General features: G+C 55.3%; 1 protein-coding gene across 23 annotated transcripts in view; it reads left to right on the top strand.

Annotated features, from left to right (window-relative positions):
- COL13A1 (collagen type XIII alpha 1 chain) overlaps positions 1-24,307 on the top strand; it is a 156,928-nt gene that overhangs the window by 38,382 nt on the left and 94,239 nt on the right. For all 23 annotated transcript variants that reach the window (XR_007145422.1, XR_007145421.1, XR_007145423.1 and 20 more), the window contains exon 3: positions 23,269-23,276. Coding sequence is in view for 20 of the 23 variants with exons in the window: in XM_047825858.1 (XP_047681814.1) it covers positions 23,269-23,276 (8 nt within the window). In the remaining 3 variants the exon portion in view is untranslated. The remainder of the gene's footprint in view (positions 1-23,268; positions 23,277-24,307) is intronic.

Raw genomic sequence — 24,307 nt, forward strand, 5'->3', positions numbered from 1 at the left:
GTCTGCCCCTCCCCTACTCGCGCTGTCCCTGTCTGTCTCCAAATAAATAAGTAAACTTCAAAAAATCGGGAAATAATAGTAGTCACTCCATCGGGTCGTCATCAGGATTGAGCGGGTCAATGCACGTGGCGTGCCCAGCACGAGAGCAGACACGAAGCGAACACTTGATATAAAAGGGTCAGCTGTCAACGTCGGCAGGATGAGAACAAAGATGGCCACTTTTGTCTTGGAGAAGGGAAGCGTCGGCTGACCTGTCTGATTCATCTGAGAAGGACTTAAATCCTTTAGGTTCCTAAAATCATGGCAGCCATGCCTTACCTGCCTTAAGGGTGTTTAAAACCCTAAGTACGGACGCCAGGTGATCGCCCCCTCAGAGAGGAGTCCCCCAGACTGTCGATTACAGTCGAATCGGAATCGGATGGGATTAAGTCTCCGTTCCTGAGTTGACATACTGGTTTTGTTCTGGAGCGCCTGGGTTTCATTTTGGGAATCCCAAGGGAAGTGACTTCATCTGGGTTTTGAGAGATGAGTAGGAGTTTACTGGAAAGGACTGCAAGAGAACCATGTCACCTAGTCCCCTCATTAGTCATGTGATTCTCTGTCCCCCAGTTTCTTGATTTGCAGAAGAAGATGTTTGCATGGTGCCTAAGATCCTTTCTGAGTAGTATCTTCTGTTTTGTTCCATGGAAGGCTTAGGACTTCTCTGGAGGTTCCTCTCCCAGAAGGGGCCAGCCTGGGGCAGGCCGCAGGCACTTTCCCCCTCCCATAACTTCTGCATCCAGTGGTGCACGGGCGTCAGGGAGGATGGAGAAGTCACAGGTGGAACAGTGTGGGCCTGTGTTGGAAAGGAAGTAGGTGATGCCGAAGGGGCCACTGGCCCCTCTCCAGAGGAAGAGAGAGAGAGGGAGAGCGAGAGGGAGAGGGAGACAGAGAGAGAGTGAGAGAGAGAGAGAGAGAGATCACCTCCAGTCTCCAGCTCCCCATACCTTTCCAACATTCAGAGCCCAGGACAAAGTCCCTGATTTCTGTACCCAAGAACCACTCGGTCCCGGAGGATCCGTGGGAAGTGGATGGGAGACCGCTCCACGCCCCTGATAACAGTCTGTCCTGTCTCATGGCCGAGCTCACGCCTACTCACTCCTCAGGCCTTAGATGAGAGTTTCCATGCAAGGGGAGCTGCCTTGAACCCTCACCCAGATTAGCTTAGGTCCCCTACGTTCTGGGCCTAGCACGATGTCCGGCACATAGTAGGCCATCAGCATATGATAAGTGCCGCAGCTGATGGGGGACCAAGGCCCTTGGTCCTCAGCACACATTCCCACTCAGCTGCAAGCAGGTCTCGGCGTGAACAGGGATGCGAGTGCACATCTCCGCACGGCTCTCCTTACGCCTAGAGAGGCCACGTGCACGCTATAGAGATGGGGTAACAGAGGGGTGGGCTGGCAGCCCCTCACAGGCCATGGGGTGAGGAGATAGGGAGGAGGGAGAGTCCTAGGTCTCCTTAGGCGAGGCCCTGCACCTCCCCAGGCCTCAGTTTCCCCACCTGTAGCATGCCCAGAGTGCCTCTGAGACCTCGTCCTGTGCTCCCCTTCCCTGAGTCCGGACCAGAGGCCAGGGCTCTGGGCGCTCCTTGGCCATGCCCTGCTGGGTCCCCTCTTCACACTTCATGCTCGGTGACATCTCTCTGTCACCTCCTTTCTCCTCTCTTCCAGGACCCTGTTTCTCCTGGGTTTGCTCGTGCCTCCCTCCTCAGTCCACTTTGCTGCCTCATCTCCCTGTGGTGTTGGGGTTCCTTGAACCCACCCTGGCCCCCCAAACCCTCCCCCTCGTGGTCTCATTCACTGCAGCGACTCCCCTTTCCACGGAGATCAGTGTTTCCCAAATCACAGTCATAGCCTCTCAGCATACCATCAATTTAGGGGGCTGTGACCGGCATTTTTTTCTGATGTAATGAAATCAAATAAAGAAAAATTAATTCGAAAGTATCGAGTGCATTGCAGCTGGGAGGGGAACTACTGCTTCACAAAACTTTTTGCTTCTGCGGGGGACTGACCTTCTTATACTAGGTCCGTTGAAAATTCAAAAGCCACAACGACTTGGGCCCTGCGATCTCCAAATCCACACCTTTAGTCGGTTTGTCTTTCCCCGCTCTGGATCTGTAATGTCCCCTTACTTGCCTGTCCAGGGCCCGTCTCTCCGAGGAGGGCCCACAGAGAGCTCCCGGTTTCCGGGTCCAGAACCAAATGTCCCAACTTCCCCTTGAACCGGCCCATCCTCTCGTGTCCTCAGCCTCAGGGGGAAGCAGCCCTCTCCACCCACCTCTGAGACTAGAAACTTGAGAATCACTGCAGTTTCCTCCATGGCCCTCCCCCTCAGTCCACTAGGCACCGTGTCCTGTAGACTCAGCCTCCTTGGCATTCCCCGTGACTGTCCACCCCCCCCCCACCTCCTGCCACCCTCTTCCGCACCCCACTCTTGGCCCTCATTGAGATTCTTGCCCTGGCCTCCTAATAACTGCCCCCTCCCCCGTTCTGGCCCTCTCCACCCATGCGACTTTGCAGCTAAATGTTCTCTAAACTGCAACCTCAAGCAAGACTTCCCTTGCCGAAGACATCAAACTCCCCCGGGGGGACTTCCATGATTTCACTTCTCACCCAGCCTGGGCTTCTCCTGGGTTCCAGCCACACCAACCTAGGCATTCTGCGACCCACCAGCCTGCTGCACCCCTCCTCTGCCTCAGCCTCCCCTTCCTCCCCAGCAGGAATCAGCTCAGGTTACCAGCTCTAGAAAGCCTCTCCTGTCTCCGGCACCCATCCCTACACCTCTTCTCGGCACCCCCCCCCCCCCCCGCCCTCCCTCCCATCCCCTACATTTCAGCCTTCCTCCAGATCAACGCTGACATCCACCTGGATCAGTATCACCCGCTCTGCTTAAAAACGCAGATGCCCAGGTCCCACACCAGACCTCCAGCATCAGAATCTCCAAGGGTGTGGCCTAGAAAGCTGCATTTGGACAATCCTTCCAGGCCATCCTTTTCCTGTTGCTTTCTGAAAGCCACTGTTATACATACCTTTCATTTTAGCGCATTCTTTTTGTTCTTCTCTCTTCCTACCCCACCCCCACCCCTGGATGGCGAGTTCCCCGGGGGCAGGACCTAAGGCAGGGACAGGAACAGTGCCTTGCTATCTGTTTCCCAGTGCCCAGCACAAGCCCTGGCACACAGCCGTGCCCACGCTGTTCGGAATGAACCATTCCTGCACAGGGCACGGTTCCATGCCCCCCTCTTCCAGCCTGTGCCGGAAATAACCTTTTATGAAGGCCTTCCTGAGTGGTTTTCCATCTCTCTGGGAGGCCCGGCACGTTTCCCTTGGTTACAGGGGAACCTGGATGAAGAGTGGCCCAGCCCTTGGTGACAAGGGGCCGGAGGGTGGCCCCAGAACAGGGAGCCTGAATGAGGAGGGGGTCTGGTCAGGCTGGAGGGGTGCTGGGGGAGAGCGTCCTGGTTCCTAATCAACAGGAAGGGCCTTCTTCCTCCAGGATCACTTTTCAGCCCAGCTGCTTGGACATAACCTGAGCTGGGGTTGGGGCAGTGGGGGAGGGGCGACGACAGACAGACAGGCTGATGGGAAGGCCAGCGTCTGGACCCACGGCCAACCGCCCCACACGCCTGCCCGGCTCCCACACACCCCCAGTGCCCGGGGAAGGCCTGTCCAGGGAGAAGTCTCAGCTGGTAAACACTTACCGCCCTCCTCTTCCCCTCCCCCAATGCTTTTCTCCCCTCCTCTGCTCTCTCCAAGCTCAGGGACATTCAATCCTTCCTTTGATGGACAGCCAAGAAAAGACTTCTTCCACATCCTAAATTTGTTAGCACCAGCTAATCATCTTAACCTTCCTCCCTCCCGCGCTCCCAACAGGCGCCTCCTTAAAGACACAGGGTGCCTTTTTGGTTCTCAGCAAGGAGCCCCCCCCCCCCCCCCGCCCCGGGGCGGGGCGGGGAACCAAATTCTCACCCCCTGAGGTCCCTCTGCAGTGATCAAGGAATTTGAGGAGGGGGCAGCGGTGACAGCTCTGCTGCTTGGAGCCCTCTGGTCCCCCCTCCATCATTCTTAGCTGGGGCCTTCCCAGCGGGATCTGCCACCTGCCATCACCTTTCCTTAGCGGCCCATCCCCGGGATGCTGCTAGAAAGCGGAAGCGGGCCAAATCCCAGGTGGAGGCGAGCGATGAGCTCTCGCGCTCAGACACTCCACCTCACCCTCTGCTCTTTGTTCACCTTGTCTGTCACCCCCGTCTGCCCTAGCCTCTCCTCCTCACGACAGCCAGCCACCAGCCACCGTTGCGCTGCTCACGTGTGCATGCGAATGAGCGACCTATCGTAATCTGTTCCGGTAAACGCCTGTGAGCACCTCATCCAAGGCCAGGCACAGAGTAGGCCCTCGATACGTGAGTGCCCTCTCCCCCATCCCATCCCCTTATCTCTCTCTCTGCCCCTTCTCCTTCCCTCTCTGCTTACAACCCAGGTGAGAAGAGCCAGGGCAGAAGAGAATGCGGCCACAATCTCATCCTGGCCCTAAGCCTCTCAATAAATAACCGGTCTGTGTATAAACTTCTGGCTCTGCAGCATCTCAGCTTGGGAGGACAGGCGTTATGCAGGGAGGGATTAGGAGCCCTGGGAAGGAGGGACAGGGGCCTTTGGCCAAGGTGGGGGAGGGGCTCCTATTCCCCCTTCGCCTTCCCCATCTGCGACCCCCAAAAGCAATGAGGCAGGCCCCGCAAAATCAGCCAAGAAACTTAGAGAACGTTCAATAGCTTCTTCCCAGCAAGGTCCTCTGTGGGCGTGGGGCTGACCCACCGGGAGAGAGGGAGTGGGGGAGGGGACCCTCTCCCTGCACCAGGCTTGACGGGGAGGAACAGAGTCAGGAAGCACAGCCCCCTTCTTGCCCCCTGGCTTCCTCTACCCGCCTGTTGGTGTCTTTTAGTGGGTTATCTGGGTCCCTGGGACTCTAGGTGGGGGAGCCACGGGAACCAGCTGAGATGAGGGGCTCCGGGGGAGAGGTGGCCAAGCAGATGGGATCAGCTGGCTGCGTGAGTGCCGCGAAGCCATAGGCTGAGGCCACTGACAAAGTGCGAGCGAACTGTGCCTGAAAGAAATGAAAATCACCCTGTGGCGAACATCCTCAGCTCACATGATGGCTTGCTAGCAAGAAGTGAAGCTGGAGTTTATTTTGAGTCCTTATGAAGTGCGAGACCTTTTACGTCCATTATGTCCTGCCCTCCCGATAGTTTTGCAAGCTGGTGCTGTTGGTCGGTTCTGTTTCATAAATAAGGAGACTGAGGCTCAGCGAAATCAAAAGGAACTTGCGGGGGGCTCCATAGCTTCTGAGTGGCTGGGATTTGAACCAGAGTCTGTTTGGTTCCAAAGCTTAGGTGCCTCTGAGGAAACGTCTGTTCTGGTATTGTCAGGACTGCTGGGAGTGTAAACAAATCCGCACTCTGAAAGGGAGGTCAGCCGGCAGGCGAGCACTGACTTTCTGTGTCCCTCGGATGGCATCTGACTCATCCTGCTTCCCTGCCCCGGACTCCTGTGGTGTCTCTTTTGGGAGACATATGGACAAGGATGATTCCTTGGACCAAAAAGGGACCCCCATCTCCTTATGAAAATAGAAAGAGGGGCGCCCAGGTGGCTCAGTCGGTTAAGCGTCTGACTTCGGCTCAGGTCATGATCTCATGGTTCGTGGGTTCGAGCCCCGCCTCGGGCTCTGTGCTGACGGCCCGGAGCCTGGAGCCTGCTTCGGATTCGGTGCCTCCCTCTATCTGCCCCTCTCTTGTCCGTGCTCTGTCTCCCTCTGTCTCTCAAAAATGAATAAATGTTAAAAATTAAAAAAAGAAAGAAAGAAAAGAGAATAGAACAAATCACCTCCCACTGAGAAAACAGCTGGCACTACCAGGAAGCTTAAGGACGAGCAAAGCTGTGCCGTCACCCCTGATATCCCCTCTCTGACAGCTCACTTCTCCTGGCGTGCCATAGGCAGGCTGGACATTTGTCCAGCCAAGGGCTGCCACATCCAGCCAACATTTACTCCTGCAACACTGTCCCCAGGGGATTTCCCGCCGTGGCCACCAGGCCCAGCAGCCCTCAGTTCCTTGACCCCTTACAGCTATCGTCTCCACATTCTCTCCAGCTCAGATGGACTGGAATTGCCGTAATGGTTTTACCAAAACAAAGAGAAATATCAAAACCATTTTTTAAAACGTCTCAGAATTCCAACAGTGCTTTTTAACGTTTATTTATTTTTGAGGGGGGCGGAGAGAAAGAGAGAGAGCGGCAGAGCGTGAGTGGGGGGGAGGGGCAGAGAAAGAGAGGGAGACACAGAATCCAAAGCAGGCCCCAGGCTCTGAGCTCTCGGCACAGAGCCTGACGCGGGGCTCGAACTCGGACTCGTGACCTGCGAGATCATGACCTGAGCCAAAGTTGGACGCTTACCCGACTGAGCCACCCAGGCGCCCCACCCCCCAAAAAGGTTTTGAAATCACAGTGCTTACAAACAGTAGGTTTCTCCCATCCAAGTACTAACCAGGCCCGGCCCTGCCTAGCTTCCAAGATCCGATGTTCGGGATAATATGGCCATAGACTCAAGCAATAGTTTCCGGCTCTAAACCAAAGGAAGGTCATTTCCAGGCCTCAGCCCCATTCTCTGGTCCCAGCAGAGACAAGACAGAGTTTCCCTCCCCTGGAATCCCTTTCCCACTTCCTCTAAGAGGGCGGCTGGAGGCTGGCGTTGACGCCCTGGTGGCCTACCCAGACCCTCGAGGGGGACTCAGTAGGCAACGCCAACCTCGGCCTTTCCCTCTACCCCACCATGGAGGCCCACGGTTGGGACGAGGCTCAGCAGCCAGGTCAGTCCTCGGCCTGTCTTTGGGAAGGGCTGTGGGATGATTCCCTCGTGATGGCAGGTTTCTATTCTTATTTCTTTTTAATAAGAGGAGAGAATGTTGCTTCTCTTTTTTCTCATCTCCTTTTGATCCTGGCCCCAGCCCTTCCCATCACCGGGCCCCAATTCTGAGAACTTTATGACCCTAGTAGATGGGAGGAACTGTTTCCTCAGAAGCCTTGTGTCGCTTTTGCATAGTCTCGCGTCGTGCTCAGGGCCGGCAGCAAGGGCAGTCAGTGTCTCTTGACATCTCCCCAGGCTGCCTCAACTGTCCCCAGGGCAGGCCACCACTGTCATCCCCAAGTGACTTTTTTATGGATGTTTTTTTCCCATTTGCTGAAGTCACAAATGTTCCTGGCCCCTTTCCAGGCCTTGCCCACTGTGGGCGGCCTTGCGGATCGCAGCTTCCCTGAATTGTCCTGCCCCAGTACCTGGGATAGACAACGGTCCCGGAGCCAGCTCCTGAGTGAGGTCAGAGGTCAGGAGAGTAGCTTGGGTGGACCATCTTGGGTTCCACTGAATGATTTATTGGCCTCTGTCTCCGTTAGGGGCTGTTGGCACATCAAAGCAGTATTTGTAGAGCCTGGAAAAGTAGTGACTATGACAGACGGTAGCTGGTAGCTGTAGCCTCCCCATCAAGCCCACTCGGTGAGCAGGGGGTGAAGGGAAGAGAGTGTCGCTTTGGTCCTTGACTGCAGCAAAGGCGAGATGAGACCCGAATGTCCGTGTTCTTTGACGCGAATTCGTCCTTCAACGTATGAAACCTGGGGTTTGAAACTCTGCGAGTCTGGGCTGCATGGCACAGTGCAGGCAAAAAGAACGGATTCTGGAATCAGTAAGGTCTGAGTTCAAATCCCAGCCCTGGCCTCTGGGAGCTGTGGGAAATTGGGCTCGTCACGGACTCTCTCAAAGCCTGGGCCTCGCTTCCGGCGGGGGGTCGATTGCAACACTGCTCCTGGAGGCCCGGGGAGGGGACCTGGACCCGCACGTGTAACCTGTGTGGCAGGGGGGACTCCGAACATATGATTTCTCAGAGGAGGATGCCGCCTCTGGTCAGGGCTGGACTGGACTTCCTGCTGCCCTCGTGGCGACGACTTTGTGGTCCGACTCCTCAACTGTGTCCCGCCCGTGTGCTAAAAGACAGGCTGTTTTTCTGTGAGCTGAGGGGCTGAGGCGGACTGGGTGCCCTGGGAAGCTCATGTCAAATGTGGGAGGGGGAGGGAGGGAGCAGGAGGGGCTGAGCTGTGATGGAGCCTCAAAGAAGGCCTCCGCCCACCCCAGGTAGCTCCTAAGCGGGGACTGTCCCAAGTCGGGCACGGGTCCGGGCCACTGAGGGGGCCCTGAGACAAGGTGGCTCTCTTCAGCCAAGGCCGTTCCTGAAGGGAACTGCCGATAAAGGCTCTGTGCCGGCAACACTTTCAGGGTCCAGGGGACTGTCTTTCACCCTCCGAAGGGGCGTCTGGGGGGCACAGCACAGCTTCCACCACTGGGGCCTTTGTAAGGTGCCAGGACATAGCCAGGACCAGGAGCTCCACCTCTGTCTCCGCGAAGGGGAGTCACTCACCCCTTGGGAAAATGCCAGCCGCCTGGAAGTTTCTGTGGCATTCCCGTTTACTCTTCAGAACTGGGAGGTTTCTCACACTCGGTGAACACATCTGTTCCCCTTCAGCTCTGACGTGGAAGGATTCCGCAGGCTCAGACACGTGGGAGAGTCAGCGGGTGCTCCTTCTCTACCCCTAAGCCGAAGTCTGCACCCCCAAAAGTTTCCCAGTGCGCTTGGGACGATCCGAGGCTCCTTGCTCTGGCCTCCCGGATCCTTTGAGGTCTGGCCCCTGCCTGGCCTTCCTGCCAAATCTTGTGTCAATCTTTCCTCTTCTCCCAAAGCTCTAAGGCAGAGCCGCTTAATAGAACTTTCTACAGTGATGAAAATGTTTTACACTTGTGCTGCCGAATATAGGAGCCATTAATCACATGTGGCTATTAATGCTTGAAATGGGGCTGGTAAGACTGAGGAACTAAATTTTTTTTTATTTCATTTTAATATAAATGGCCTCAGGTAGCTACTGGCTACCATATTAGACATCACAGTTCCAGCCACATAGGCCTTTGTCTACTCTCCGGGGACCTTAAGCTTGTACTTGCCTCAGGGCCTTTGCACTTGCTGTGGCTTGTGTGGCACGATCAGCCCTTGGATCCTCTCAAACCAGCTCCTTCTCATTTTGTAAGTTTCAACTCCAATCCCTTGCTCAGAAAGGCTTTTGCCTACCACCTAGGCTAAAGCATCTTCTCCAGCTCCAGGCCCCCTCCAGGGGGGTACACCACGGACTTCTTCATGGCAGTTATCAATGCCTGAATGTTCTCAGTTAATTGCTTCTTTTTAACGTGTGTTGCTTGCAACCAGAAAGAGTAATAACGATCAATGTAGAATGCAGTAATTCACACGGACTTACTGTGTGCCAGGCACGGGCTTGAGCGCTTCACATACGTCACCTCACGTGGTTCCCACCACACCTCTCGGCGGCAGATGCTTGCGGCTTCATCCCCCTTTCACCGATGGGGACGCCAAAGCTCAGAGGCTGACTTGCCCGAGGTCACATGCCAGGACTCACTCTATCTTCTTCGCCTTCCGTAAGCATCTGTGACTGTGGGCTGGCGAGGACTCTGCTAGGTGAGGAGGCTGGGCCCACGTGGGCCCAGGAAGGCCCTGCAGCTCTGCGGAACGCCAAGCTGGAACAAGGAGCTGGGGACAAGGTCCGGGGTGGCGCTGAGTATGACCTAGAGTGACGCTCATTCAATCCTAGGAGACCCCAGCGGGCGGAATGGGGAGAGGAGTGGGGCCTGGAGGGCTAAACTGACAGACCTTTCTCCTGGGCAGTGAAGTGTGCTCTCAGTCAAGGGGGACCCTCACTGGCTAAGGCTGGGCTGGGGCTGGGACTGGGGCAGCGGCAGGGGCAGGGGCAGAGGCAGGGGCTGAGCTGGGTCTGGGGCAGAGGCAGAGGTAAGGCTGGGGCAGGGGCTGGGACTGGGGCAGAGAGGCAGTGCTGGGGCGGAGGCAGGGGCTGGTCTGGGGCCGAGGCCGGGGCTGGGGCAGGGGTTGCTCGGTCTGTGTTTATTGTACTTTCCTGGTGCCTCGGGCAGAAAAGGACCAGAACTTGGGAGACCACCCAGCCTTTTCCTCTGTTCTCACACTCGCCTGCCCTCCCCACCAAAGCCCGAGCCTGGGGGCTGTCCGGCTGCAGGAAGGTGGGGTGGAGGGGCTCTGTGCAGAGATGCAGTGAGTACAGCCTTCTCTGCTGTGAGCTCCTTCATGCGAATCAACACCTGATAACACAACCTGGTGCGCCAGGGTGACCCCGCCCCCCCAAAAGTGTTTTCTCTTAATTAAAAAGTCGTATGGGGGGTGGCACCTGGGTGGCTCAGTCGGCTGGGTGTCCGACTTCAGCTCAGGTCATGATCTCCCGGTTCATGAGTTCGAGCCCCGCATCGTGCTCTGCGCTGACAGCTAGGAGCCTGCTTTGGATTCTGTGTCTCCCCCTCTCTCTGCCCCTCTCCCGCTCCGAAAACTCTCAAGAGTTTGCACGCGTGAGGTCAAAAGCCAGTGTAAAAAGTCATAGCGATGCTCCTACGGAGTTTTCGCGCTGACCCCACAGCTCCACTTCCTTCGCTTGAAATAAAAATAATCTATCAAAAGAAAAGTGCTCCGTGCACAGAGGTATTCGTTGTAGCGTAAAACATAAAAAGCACAGAAACTTCCAGATCTAGCAGCCAACAGATCTAGGTAAATCATGATGTATTGTGCAGCCATTTGAAAACTGTCATCTGGAAGGGCTGCACCGTGTGGGGATGTGTTTACCTTGTCACATTTAAGCGAAAGAGGCAGTGCGCCCTATTGCGTGCGTGCTAATTTCCACCCTGCAAATGTATGTATGCACGCGGAGGAGGGCCAGAGGCAAGAAGAGAAAATGGAAACAGTTGTGGGAGAGCAGGGCGCTGCAGGGTTAGGGACGATGCTTTTCTTTCACAAAAATGTCCTTTAATGTTCTTAAAGCGCTGTTTTAACAATAAATAAACGTCAGAAAAACAAACCAAACTATTTTTTAGAAAGCTAAGCCAAATATGAGACCCAAAGTGTTCTCACTTTTCGCGGCTCAGATGTATCTAGTTCCTTGGCTCCTCGTTCGCCCCAGCACCCCACAGCCCCAACACGTACGCGCGGGGTCCCATGCCAGCCTGTCCAGCCTGGTGTATATGCTACGGGGCCTCACTTGACCCTCTCCTTTTCCTTCTGCCCCTTTTCCTGTCGCATGTCTAAGATAGCAGTTTCCGTCTATCTCTGCTTGCCACTGGACTCTGGCTAGAGTTTCGACATCCTACGTTACGGAAATTCTTTTACCTGCTGTGCTGCTGAGACCCTGGCCAGGGAAGGCAAATATATTTCGTCATAGGTGCCAGCTCTAATTGATTGGTTATGGCTGCCAAAATTACAAGGGGCAGTGCTGAAATCAACTAGTTATGTCTGCCATGGGCCACGGATAGAAGTTCGTGGTATGTGTCTCAGGTATTTGCAGTCTGGGTACTAAAAATAGGGCTCCGACATCTGGGTTTTGTCTCAACCCTGCCAGTGGTTCCCTGGAGAATGGTGGGTGCTGTAAGGAAGAGTGGAAACACCCGGTTCCCCAGGCAGTGCACTGGTGTGGAAAGAGGATAGGCTTTACAGTCTGATAGACCCAGGTGAGAATCCCAGCTCCACCATTTAGTAGCTATTTGATCTTGGACAATCACTTTAACTTTATCGAGCCCTTGTATTTCCATCTATAAGTGAACATATTTGCAGAAAAGTTGTGTTATGAAACTTTAAAACTGGGAATGAAAAGTACCCAGTCTGCTGCCCGGCATGTAGTGGGTGTTTTCATGACCACCATGAGGTTCAAGGGCTGGACTGTGGTGGTGCTGTTCAGGCAGGTGGTATGGCAGATGATGCATCCAGGGTCTCCAGGCTGCTGCCCATGAGCCCATGTATTTCTTTATGGCTCCCTGGCCCATACCTGCACACACATGCCTTAACCGTGGTCTTATGAGCAAATAACACAGCTAGCTGCTTAACACATAATTGGTGGAGAGACAGAGACAGGCAAATTTTTCACTTGATTATGCCCCTATAAATTAAAGCACTCTGTATTATGGCCAAACATTATCATTTATTAATTACTAATTATGGTATACATTTTTAAAAAAAATTTTTTAAGTTTGTTTATTTTTGAGAGAGAGATGGAGAGAGTGAGTGGGGGAGGGGCAGAGAGAGAAGGAGAAAGAGAATCCCAAGCAGGCTCTGCACTGTCAGCACGGAGCCCAACGTGGGGCTCAAACTCACAGACCGTGAGATCATGACCTGACCCGATACCAAGAGTCAAGATGCTCAACCGACTGAGCCACCAGGCACTCCTACGCTATATATTTTTAAATGTGTACAATGTAAAGTAAGGTTTAAGAAAAATGGATACCCAGGGCAGTTAAATACCTAACTGATTGTTAATTTATCCCAGTCACTGCTCAACATAACCCTGCTTTCCCTCCAGGCCCGAGTAAGGTTCAGCCTTCTAACTCACCTGACATCCGGAGACTGGGGCCTTGGTCATGTTGGTCTTCGGCTCTGGGCTTCCACGCGTGGTAGACGGAGGGCGAGGGATGTAAGCTCGCTCGAAGGTGGCATAGCCGAGCCATTTCACACTGGGTTAAAACTCATGCTCAAACACAAGTTCAGTTTCCAGACTCCGTTACGACATCATGTCTTCACAGCTCCCTAGCTCAGGTGCCAGCCAGCGGACCTACGTGTGCTCATTCGTGAATTTGGCAAGGATTTACCGAGCCCACTTTCTGGGCCAGCACTTCTGGGCTGTGGAGTTGGAACGCATCAGGCCTGGAGAGCCCCCCAGAGGCTGTGTGTTGTGAGTTGGCAACTTGAGGACCAAATGCAGCTTCCTTTTTGGCTTGCAGACTAGTTTCTCTATTTTCTGAAGCGAATAGGGACATATAGAAACCAGAGGATTTTGAAAAAAATCTGCAATCTTTCTTGAATATTTTCAAGATCCAATAATAATGAGTCTGCATCCCAACCTGGCGGTATTTGGTTGGAGCTGACGAGTGGTAACTCCATTTTAGGCACGCAGTCTAGCCCTCGGCACTTTGCCGCAGTCTCTATCCTGCCCTATCGCCTGCTTCATTCATTGGTACTTCCTTGGCTCTTTGCAGGCACTGGGGTTTGCAGCATCTAATCTCCCTCAACTCCTCTTGGAGTAGTGGCTAAAAGATAAATGACCACACCCATCAGAAATCTTACGTTCTAGCAGAAAAGACCCGAAAGGAAAGATAGGGAATTAACATCTGTACATAAAAATGAGAACGACAACTAACTGAATATTTGGAGGGCTTGGGAGAGATCCGAGCGTGGTACCACGGCATTGTGGTCAATCAAAGCCGACTGCTTGGAAGAGGTGATGTGCCCCTGCCCTATTTCTGCTGCCACTTTTGCTGGAGAACCGTTCCTGGCAGGGGAGCACCATTTATTTGTTCAATGGCTGACTTCCTCAGCTTCTCACTTCCTGGGAAGGACCTGAGGTGAGGGGTGGGGGTGGGGCAGGAAGTGACTCTCCATGAGAGATATGTCCAGGTCACTCGGGCCTGACGTCACTGCTTCTTAGAGATTCCGTCAAAGGTGACAAGTTCAAGTGAGACTCCAGGTCCTTATCAAAATAGAGTCGGGGCGGGGCGGGGGGGTGGTGGTCAGAGCCACCAGATCTTGATGGGAGCCTCATCCTTGATTCCTTGATTGACCTCCACTCTGACTACCCGGGGGTGATTTGATGGAGAGCCTCTCCCCAACCCCCTTCCCACTGCCCTCATCTGCGCTTGGGCAGCTGGACCCCTCTGCCCTGAGCCTGAGGCTGTTCCGGGACCAGCCAGAAAACAATGCCTGCCGCCTCTCTTCCTGAATCTGCAGAATTGGTCCTGTAATCTCCACCCCCAAGACCTACCCTCCAGATTTCCTTACTCAGGACTTCTGAGTCTGACCCCAACTTGGAAGTGTCAGGGGCCCAAGGAAGCAAGAAAATGCGTACGTAATTCGTCCCACTAGTTCAGAGCTGGTGACTTTAACCTGTACTATTTTGGTCAAATGGTCACCCGACTCCATCCTGCTCTGCTTATCTCCACACCCTCTGACCCCTGCCTGTTTGTTCTCCGTGGTTTCCGGGGTTTCGGGGGCTCGTCTGAGAGGCAGTGAGTGCGACCAAGAGACTAACAGCCTGGGCCCTGGAGTCAGCGTGCTGCAGCCTGTGACCCCAAGCAGGAGATACTGTGCCTCAGTGTTCTCATCTGTAAAATGAGTGATGAAGGTGTCCAGCTGATAAGGCTTACTTAGGGTTGAATATGATAATAGCCCTAAAACGTTAAGAACAGAGGTCTCATCTACTGAGTGCTTACTCCAAGCCAGGAATGCTGCTAAACCCTTTACCAGAAGTCTCTCATTTACTCCTTGAACTCCAATGAGGTTGGCCCTACCGTTAATCCGTTTTACAGAAAAAGACACTGGACCTCAGAGAAGTTAAGCAACTTGCTCAAGGTCACCCAGCTCACAAAGAGCACACTTGGGATTTGAGCCAGTGGCCGTTTGTCTCCAAAACCGATGCTCTTACCCACCATTCTGGGAGGGAGACCAGTTTGATAAGCAAAAGACCCAAGGTGTCAAGTCAGGCTTCTGTTCCATTACTTCTAAGCAAAAGAAGGCACAGTGAAACCATGAGACCATGTGTGAGTGTGGCTGGGCCTAGTTCCCCCTCAGATGCGAAGCTTCTGGGTGGCGCTGGCAATCAGTCCTCAGTGGGAGGGCTCAGGGAGCTGGACTTGAGAGATGACAGTGGTCTGACATAAGCCCGTGGGTGAGGTCGCGAAGTTCTCAAAGGGACTAGAAACGACCTACTGCCGATTATCTTTCTCTACCGGCTGCCCTTCTGGCCCCATCATCTACGTTCTGTTGACTCTTACTTGCTTCTACAGTTGAAGCAATAAATGCGGAAGTTAAAAAGGAAAGCGTTAGGGGTGCCTGGGTGGCTCAGTCAGTTAAGCATCCGACTTCAGCTCAGGTCATGATCTCGCGGTTCGTGGGTTCGAGCCCCGAGTCGGGCTCTGTCCAGCTCAGAGCCTGGAGCCTGCTTCAGATTCTGTGTCTCCCTCTCTCTGTGCCCCTCCCCCGCTCACGGTCTGTCTCTCAAAAATAAATAACCATTTAAAAAAATATTTTAAAAAAAGAAAAGAAAAGGATAAATAAAGCCCTTTCCCCAGGAGGTTAAGATAAGACCTACGGAGCCTGTGGCCTGTCCTGGGCCTCTGAGGGAAGCTCCTGTCCTATGTGGGGGCAGGAGGGGGAGTCCTTCACAAGGGTCCTGGCCCCCCCCACGGGGGGTCTGGCCAGGACCGCGACCCCTGGCTGGCCCCCCGTTCCTCTCCTTCCAGCAGTGGCCTGGTGGGGCCCTGCCAGGGGAGTGGTGACGTTTGAGCTGCCCCAAGCAGGGCCTTCCACGGGAACATCGGATACAGTGGCAAGATCCGGTGTCAGGAAGAAGGACCAGGGTCAGAGGTGTGGTGCCTCGGAGGCTTATCCTCCTGCGGGGACCCACGTGACACCCCAGGGAAGAAAGTAAGCCCTGGCTCGGGGCTGGGAGTGGAGGTGGAGGGTCTTGTGAGGACCCTGGCCCTGCCGTGCAGGCTGATCCTCACGAGGCCGTGGGCAGCACGTCCCCTGCCTGTACCTTGGTTCGCGACCCAGAAGGGGGCTGCTTTTATCTGCTACCAGCTCTCAGGGGTGTGTGTGTGTGTGTGTGTGTGTGTGTGTGTGTGTATCAAAGGAGGAAAGGTGAAACAAGAGCCTGGAGAAGGCAAAATCCAGCCACATAGCACGACGGGCAGGAGCTCCCCAGGGAGTGGGCAACCCAGACCCACAGCACATCCAGGCCTAATCTGGATGGCACTCAGGGCTTAGGGCTGAAGCGGGGGGACAGCGCGGGGGCCCCGGTCTGATTTGGGTTTCTGGGCTCGGTCTCGGAGGTCTGCGGGAGGCAGTAGGTAGGGTGACCGGCAGGCAGGCGGCCTGCGCCGGAGGGAGAAGCTGGCCGGAAGCTCAAGCCCGGAGACGGAGCGTCGGGGGTGGGGGTCGGGGGGGGGGGGGGAGTCACTTGGGGTGGGGAGGCATCTCCTGAACTAGAGAGGAAGTCCCCCAAGAACAGCGACAGTGTCTGACTCTTAGCACCCCCGGCACAGCTGGCCACGGGGCTGGCGTTGAGCAGCTGTCTGCGATAACAAACATTTGTGCAGCCAGCACGGTGGGGACGCGGCTCCGGTGAGCCAGGGCGTACTTTCCCTTTACCCTCCTCGCACCGCGCTCGGGCTGCCCTCAAGCCTCTGCCTCTGCAGAGGGCGGGAAGACCAACCGGGCCTAACTCAGCCCCTTCCTGCCCTTGCCAAGCCTTCCCAGCGCCCTGCTCTCTCAGGCTCCCGGCATCGCAGCTGTGGTTGCGCCGTTGTGGACGGGGACACAGGTGTGGCCGGGGCCAGCTGTGGTCTGAACTGTTGTCCCTCCTGCCTGAGACCGAGCACTGCCCTCTGCCCTTGGGCGGGACCCCCACGGCCAGGTCCTCCCTTCTTCTCCTCCCTGCTGCAGCCTGTGGCCACCCTCTCAGCCACCCCCCAGGGCCTTGGGGCTACTTCCCCAGTGACAGGGGAACAGATCCCCTGTCCCTTGGTGTCCTCGGCCGTGGCTTTCCCCCTTGGCCTGTTCATACTGACCCCACCAGAGCCATCTTCACAAGGGTCCTGGCCCCAGGGACAGGGGCCCCTCGCCCCTTCCTAGTGCTTGGCCTGGGGTTGGCTTCCCTGCAGACATGGGGCCGTGTGGAGAATGGCAGAGACTTGAGGAAAACAGGGATCACGCTGGGAAGGAGGAAGGGAGAACAAATGTGGGGCACACAACCGAGAGAGTCTGCTACCCAGGTGTGCACTCGGTGTTCAGAAGTGCCAGGCGAGGCGCTGAACCCCCCCTCGTCCCACCACCCTCTGCCTGCCCCCATGCACTCACCAAAGAAGATGGGAAGGAAGGACACGAGAGAGCACAGCCTCCAGATCGAAAGGAAGGGTTTGCCAAGGGCAGAGTGTTCCAGAAACCTCTGGAGTTGGCCTGAGGCCCCGCCAGGGACAAAGGCCACTTCCATGGTGTCTGCAGGAAGGTGGCCGCGTGAATTGCCCCCTGATAGCTCCAGATGGGGCAGCATTAGGTCCCGGGGCCCGGGGACATCCTGGGGCCAGAGCATGAAGTGAACTGGGGCGGGGGGGGGGGGGGGGGGTGGATCTCACTGGCTGCTCCTTTCCCTGCTCAGGCTCCCCACTCCCAATGCCATTCTAGACAGCTGGGTGGGGGTGGGGAAGAGGGCTGCCGTTAATGCTACTCTCTACCCCAAGTGTGCGGCGTGTGTAGGGGTCCTGGAAACCCAGCCTCTCCTCCTCCATCTCGGCTATGTCCCAAGGCTAGACCCAGCTCACCTGAAAAGGCAGAAAAGGACCCTCAGGCTCCTCCTACTTGCTTCCCTGTGTCTCAGCCCCCAGGTGGCTCTAGTTCCAAGATGACTAATAGGTTCCATCTCCCATGCCAGTTCCTGCTGATTTACAGTGGTTGTGTTGGAAAGAATTCCGAAGCCTTGTCAAGGCTCATTGGGGAAAGACTAGCTGTGATTGATTAGCAATGTCTGCAGTGAGTGCGGAAGTAAAGCATGTGGCGTGTGTGATTTTAACTGCTGCCCACTCCTCCCAGGACCTGGTACTCTCCACCAGCCCCAACTGGAAAGGTCTGTGGATGTCTTGTGGCCAAGAGATATCATGGGACAGATCTGAGCTGCACCGTGCTGGGAAATGATTAACAGATGGCTCTTGGGGTGTGTGTGTGGGGGGGGGGCTGCTTTGTAGCTTTTGCCAATTTCTGTGGTGTGAATACTCCCATCATGGCCAATTTCCAGCTGCCAATGTGAAGTCCCTGAACAGAGTTGGAAAGAGATGCACACGGCCGGCTCTCACAAGGCCGTAGGATGAGCTGGCTTCAGCACAACCCCGTCTGAGTGGTTGTGTACTTTTTGGAAGAGACGGAAAGCCTCCTTCCTCCGCCTCAAAGCTCTGCCAGTAGTAGGCTGCTGTGGGAATAGCACTGGAGTAGGAGTCGGGATGATCACTTACCTGCCACCACCCACAGTCAAGTTATGTCCCCTCTGAGCCTCAGCGTCCTCATCTGTAAGATGGGAGCTGGGTTGTGGTAGAGCTCAGTGAGCATGCTCCCAGTCATAAAGGTTGACTTGTCAGACACACTCCCAGAGCACGGCACCCGGAGCGTCTGCCCAGAAATCTGCCTTGGCCCTCTCTGTCAAGTCCGTGTTCCTGCCGCGGGGCTGTAAAAGGAGACAGCCTTGTTGTTCATTTTGATGTCAGCCTCAAAGGACAGAGGCTGCCTGGAGGCTCCTTCAGTTTCCCTTAACCGGCCATCACGCCCGTCACTGATGAATTTCTCGTAATGGTTTTGGAAGCTACTCGTGTTTCCCTCCTTGGCCACTCCTTAAGACAGAAGGTGCTCCATTTATTTCCCACGCGTGTACCTTCCGCAAGCTTCAGGGACCCCCCGGTCCTGCAAGGCTACACCAAGCTGTGCTCGTGCCGCGGTGGTGCCGGGAAGATCCGTGTGCGAGGGCCAGCTCAGGCATGCGTTAGCTCTGGACCGTGAGCATAGGTCTTAAGCTCTTCCTGGGCCACAGCTTTCTCATCTGTAGAATGGGAAGACGAAGAATAGTATCTATTTCACTGGGTTGTTGGGCGGACTGAGTGCAATAAAATACGTAAAGTTCTTTGCAGTGTGCCAGGCACAGAGTAAATGCTCAATAAATGAATTATTTGTCCTAACAAGGTCTTGAGTGGAGGTAGAACAGGCCAGCCTTCAGAAGAACGGGATCCCCAAAGCTGGCAAAGCGCCAGGTTGAGGGAAGGCTGCAGCCTCGACATAGGGCCACAGGCGGGACTGTAGGCACACTGGGAGCCCCAAGGCAGGACTGGTCCCTTTAGTCTGGGGCAAGGTTTCTCACCCGCAGCGGAATTGACATTCTTTGCTGTAGGAAGCTGCAGGAGACCAGAAGCAGATTGTTGTAACAATCACAAATGTCTCCAGATATGTCCAACTACCCCCTGGGGTGCAAAACTGCCCCCGCTGGAGAAACCCTGCTCCAGCTGGCACGGCATGACCAGCAGGGGTCAGGACCAGGACCTCAGCTGCTGGGAGCACAGCAGTCCCGTAGGATCAGATCACGGCTCATAGGACGTTGAACCTGGGCTCACCCTGTGGCTCTTGGCTTCCCCATCCAGGACCAGGACTGGACCCAGGGTCTGAGTGGGGTCAAACCCTCCAGAAAGGGGGAGGAGGGGGCTTACCCGCCCACATGAGAAAGGTGTGGGGCTGAGGGCCGGGCTGTGCTACCCCTGATGACTTTCGTGACCACTGGCTGGAGAGCACAGGCTTCTGGGAAAGAGAGACCTGGTTCAAATCTAGGCTCTGCTGGACAGAAATTAAACCTAACACACACACACACACACACACACACACACACACACCCCAGACACCGCAAGGAGACCACCTTAGGCACCACAGCAGGCACTCAGTAAATGTTGTCGACTGATTAAATGAATGGATCCTTGGCAAACCTCTGTCCTGAAATCCTTGTGTTCATTTTCTCTTGTCTGGAATTTTGCCAGCTTTCTAACACAGGAAACTGTTGACTTCTCAAGGGGAGGAAATGAGTGATTCATCTCCATATCACTAGAGCTTAGCCTGGGGCCTGGTGGATATTAGGTGCTTAGCTAATGAACTTTTCCTTCCTCAAAGGGTGATGACTATGCCTTCTCTTTCTGGACAGAGCCACAGCCCGACACAGCAAATGACACATGGCAGGCAACTGTCAAATGTTTGTTGAATGAATGAATGAATGAATGAATATACAAAAAATGGTTGAAGAAAGGCATGACCTAGAACACTACCCCAGGATTCTTCTTAGAAGTTCATTGCTACAGGTCCATTCGAGAGGAGCATTGCTGTTTACTTGAAGTAGGTCAGCCATACCCTGGAGAGGACAGCAGTGTCTTCACAGAGGTGGTGGGTGACAGAAATCAGGCGGGAGGAGGAGGGTCTCTGCCGTGGACCTACCCTGGGAACCTCACCACAGGCTGCTGGGCTCACCCCAGGACCTTGGCACAATCTTCATAATCCTCCCTGCTGCAAAAGGCCCAGGGATGGAGTCAGGTGATCTCCCCCTCCCTCCGGCTGTGGTAGTGTGAGCGTGGGATTTATTAGGAAGACCCCTGGCTGGGGAGTCAGGAGACCTGGGTTCTGGCCCCATCCCGATCATCTACCCACACAGTGACTGCATGGTCACTACCCTCCCTGGGCTGCTGTTTTCCCATCCGTACAATGAGGACTTGGCGTTGCCTTGGGGTGACCCTGTCCTCTGGTGCCTGGGCCGTGGGACAGGTCAGTCGGCATCGGTGTTACTGAGGAATGGCCAAGCGGCCACCTGGGAGGCCCATCTATAACCGCAAGGCACTGCAGGATCTCGCAAAGCCGTAGGCTCCCAAGCCACCTTCTGACTGCTGGGCACCGAATGGAGCACTCGCGGAAGCTGCTGCTCTGAAATCCAGTGCTGGCGGGGGCAGGGCCGCAGTGAGGTTTTCCCAGGGCCTGAAGAGTTCAGGGGAAACACTTAAGGATCATCACTGACCGGAGAAACATGTCCTTTTTATACAATTCCCCTAACCTCTTTCCCTTCCTAAGGTACAGAATCGAGTGACAAACCTGGATTCTTCCCATTCCTGAAGCCTCGGGTGGGGGAGTGGTGGGCCTGGAAGAGATTGACCCAGCCAGCTTCCCTTGCATAAGAAAAAGGAGCCCAAAACAGAGAGATGGGAGGATCTAAAGAGGGGAGACAGAGGCTGAAAAGCTGGGCATGCGGCTGAGGGAGAGGTGTGGAGAGCGGCACTGTAGTGAAGGGCCTGGGTGGAGTAGCTCTGACTTGCTGTGACTCAGTTTCTTTATCTGCCAAGTGGGGGTAATAGAACCTTCTCCATAATGGAGAACACTTAGAATTGTGCCTGGCACCGAGGGAGGACCATGGAGGCGTGTGTCGTGATGATGGCGGTGAGGATGATATAAAAACTCCTGGGGCGCCTGGGTGGCTCAGTCGGTTGAGCGTCCGGCTTCTGCTCAGGTCACGATCTCACGGTTTGTGAGTTCGAGCCCCGCGTCGGGCTCTGTGCTGACAGCTCAGAGCCTGGAGCCTGCTTCGAATTCTGTGTCTCCCTCACTCTCTGCCCCTCCCTGCTTGTGCTCTGTCTCTCTCTCCTTCAAAAATAAATAAAAACACTAAAAAAAAAATTAATATAAATAAATAAATAAAAATTCCTGAAATCTTTTCTTTTTTAATTTTTTTTTTTAATGTTTGCTTATTTTGGGGAGAGAGAGACACACACACAGAGTGTGAGCAGGGAGGGGCAGAGAGAGGGAGACACAGAATCCAAAGCAGGCTCCACGTGCTGAGCTGTCAGCACAGGGCCCGACGCGGGGCTCAGACTCATGAACCATGCGATCATGACCTGAGCCAAAGTCAGACACTTAACTGACTGAGCCACCCAGGCGCCCCCAAAAGTCACGGAATCTTTAATAGAATTTCTATCGCTCCGGGGTGGACCCAACAAATGGCTCTCCCGGGAGCTGGCTGAGTGCCAGCCTCATCGGGCCCGCCTCATGGGGCACACACATGCAGCAGAAAGCCTGCTAGCCGCGGGCTGGGCCTTCGCCAGAGCCTGCAGCGCTGGGAGCTGGGGCCCTGTCTGGCCCGGAGGGTGCGGGGCATCTGCCCTCCATGTGGCTAAACCATCCCCAAATTGCCGTGTACTGAACTTTGTCACCAGCCTGCTTCTCATGAGGATGCTTCCCCCAGCCGGGAGGCACGGACTTTCCAGCTGGGCTGGCCCCTCTGGCAAACTGCACTCAGGGGATATTTTCAGATTCTGGGTGACATTCCCCTGCCCCTCTGCCTAATAGGTCCCAGACGCTCCCCTCCTCCCTCAACCTCCCTCCCTCTCGCTGTCCTCAACCACCCCGGCCTGCCTTGGGCCTCTCCGCCCGGTCACTACTCCTCTTGACTTATTATTTCCCTAATTTAAAACATTTTGTTCCCCCTTAACGGGATGGCTTGACAGGGGCCAGCATGAAAGAGGCTGTTTCCTCCTGGCCGGACGGAGAGGCAGGCAGATGAAGGCAGAGAGAAGGAAGCCAGCTCTGGGAATGTGAGGAGCAAGGGGGAACTTAAGGAGTCTTTCTTGGCCGAGCATAAAAGACGCAACAGAGTAGCAGCTGTGTTAACGTGGCCAGGTCGCTAGGGGCCCGGCGGACACACCAGGCCCAGCTGCGGATCCCACCGGCCCTGGGGGTCTCATGACTCATGTTCGGCAGACATGCTTTTAGCTCCCTAACTTGCTGCTGCCTCGTCCCCCACCTTTCCTCCGCACCCATCCTGCCCCCTCTGTGAATTTGCAATTCTTGGCTGGCATGGGCTATTGCTGAGGCGGGAGGAGGGGGGCCGGACAGGAGAAGGAGACGAGAGATAAGTGCAGAGGGAGGGAGACCCCTGGGCACAGGAGGGCGCGGAGGAGGAGGGAGCGGGCAGCAGACCCAGGAGGGTAGAAACGCCTGACTCACCCGCTTAACAGAAACCAGGCCAGAGAGACATCAGGCAGGGAACCTAGCGAGAAATGTCGTTCGCCCCTGCTGCTTCCTGCTTGTTTTCCCTTGCATTTCATGGGAGCGTGGAGAGGACAAGGAGCCTGCTAATAACCATCATCTCCTGAGGTTCTGTCGCACAGCTGGCCTTTGGCCGCGTTGCCTTGGTGCCCACGGCCCTGTGTCCTGGAAGGCAGCCGCGTACCCGGGTTGGGGCGGGAAGCGAGAGGGGACTATTCTCGGGAAGTTAGGGCCCCAGCCGGGCTGCGCCTGGGGCCCAGACCTCTGGATTTCTCATCCAATAATGCAAATATGGAGATGAAATAAAGGGGGAAGAGATTATATCGGTGAAAGTGGGCCAGGAAAATACAAACTCCAAAGACCAGATGGAATCCCCTCGGCCGAAGAATTTTTGGATGCTGCTTCTAAGGCAGCTCTGCCTGTCCTACCAGCAGTGACACTGACCCTGGCCTTTTCTCTGTCTCTTTCAGGACCTCCTGTAAGTAACTCCAGCCGCCGCCCGGTCTTGCACATCTGAAAGGCCCTGCTCCCTGCTGGTAACCCGGGCCCCGGGTGGGGGAACCAACAGCCGGCCCCACTGTCTTCCAGGGGCGCCCCTGGACCTTCCTCTGCAGAAGCCTGCGGGGTCCCTCCAGAATGTTGACACAGGGAAGGAGGCCGCCATTTTGCCTTCCAACCACTTCTGCACCTCTCAGGGCGAGACAATGGCGGCTCCGGGGGCAAAGTAGGTCCCAATTTCAATCTGAAAGGCTGGCTTGCCCCATTGTCAGCCCAGCTCCTTTGTCCCCAGAAGAAGCAACTGGACTCAAAGAAGCTCCGGGTATTAGCAAGAAGAAAGAGATAATCTCTTCTCGGTTCTGGTCCTTGAAAGGTCTCCTGGCCTTTCGGTAAACAGGCCAGCGCGTGGCTCCGAGCGTGGACTTCTCCTGAGGACGTGCTGTCCACGCTGCTGTGTGGCAGCTCCATTCTGGCCCACTTACCTTGGGCGGGTGGTCGTGGCTGTTGGTGGTGGTGTTTTGATGTAGGGGATCAATTTCAGTGGGCTGGGTTGGGAGACAATACCAGTTCCAGCTTGTCAGGCTTCTTCCCCTGGCGTCGCCCTAAGGCCCAGGGCGGGGCAAGGGAGCCCAGTCATTTCCAGAGAACCTGAGAAGAGCCCAAAGAGACTGGCTCCCCGAAGTAATGGATCCAGAGAATAGGAGCACGTCTGCTTTGAGGGCAGCATCTGATACCTGGACAAAAGGCCCAGAGGTTGCCGGGGGAGCTGGGGATGGGAGTGGAAAGGGCGGAGCCCTCACATCAGATCTTTGTCAAGGTTCCCCAAAGCTGCTCTATGCTCACCCTTCCTCAGAGCAGCCACTGCCACACCGGTTTCCCTCTCGGTCTGTCCTGCGAGAGCGGCCGGCCCGATTTGCCGTAAGACCATTATTTGCTATTCCGTCGGGTCCCGAAAGGCACATTGAACCCGCGCTGACGGCCCTGCCCCGCTCTCTGACTGCCGGGTTACAG

Source organism: Prionailurus viverrinus, chromosome D2 (genome assembly GCF_022837055.1).
Source record: "Prionailurus viverrinus isolate Anna chromosome D2, UM_Priviv_1.0, whole genome shotgun sequence".
In the NCBI taxonomy this organism is placed as follows: domain Eukaryota; kingdom Metazoa; phylum Chordata; class Mammalia; order Carnivora; family Felidae; genus Prionailurus; species Prionailurus viverrinus.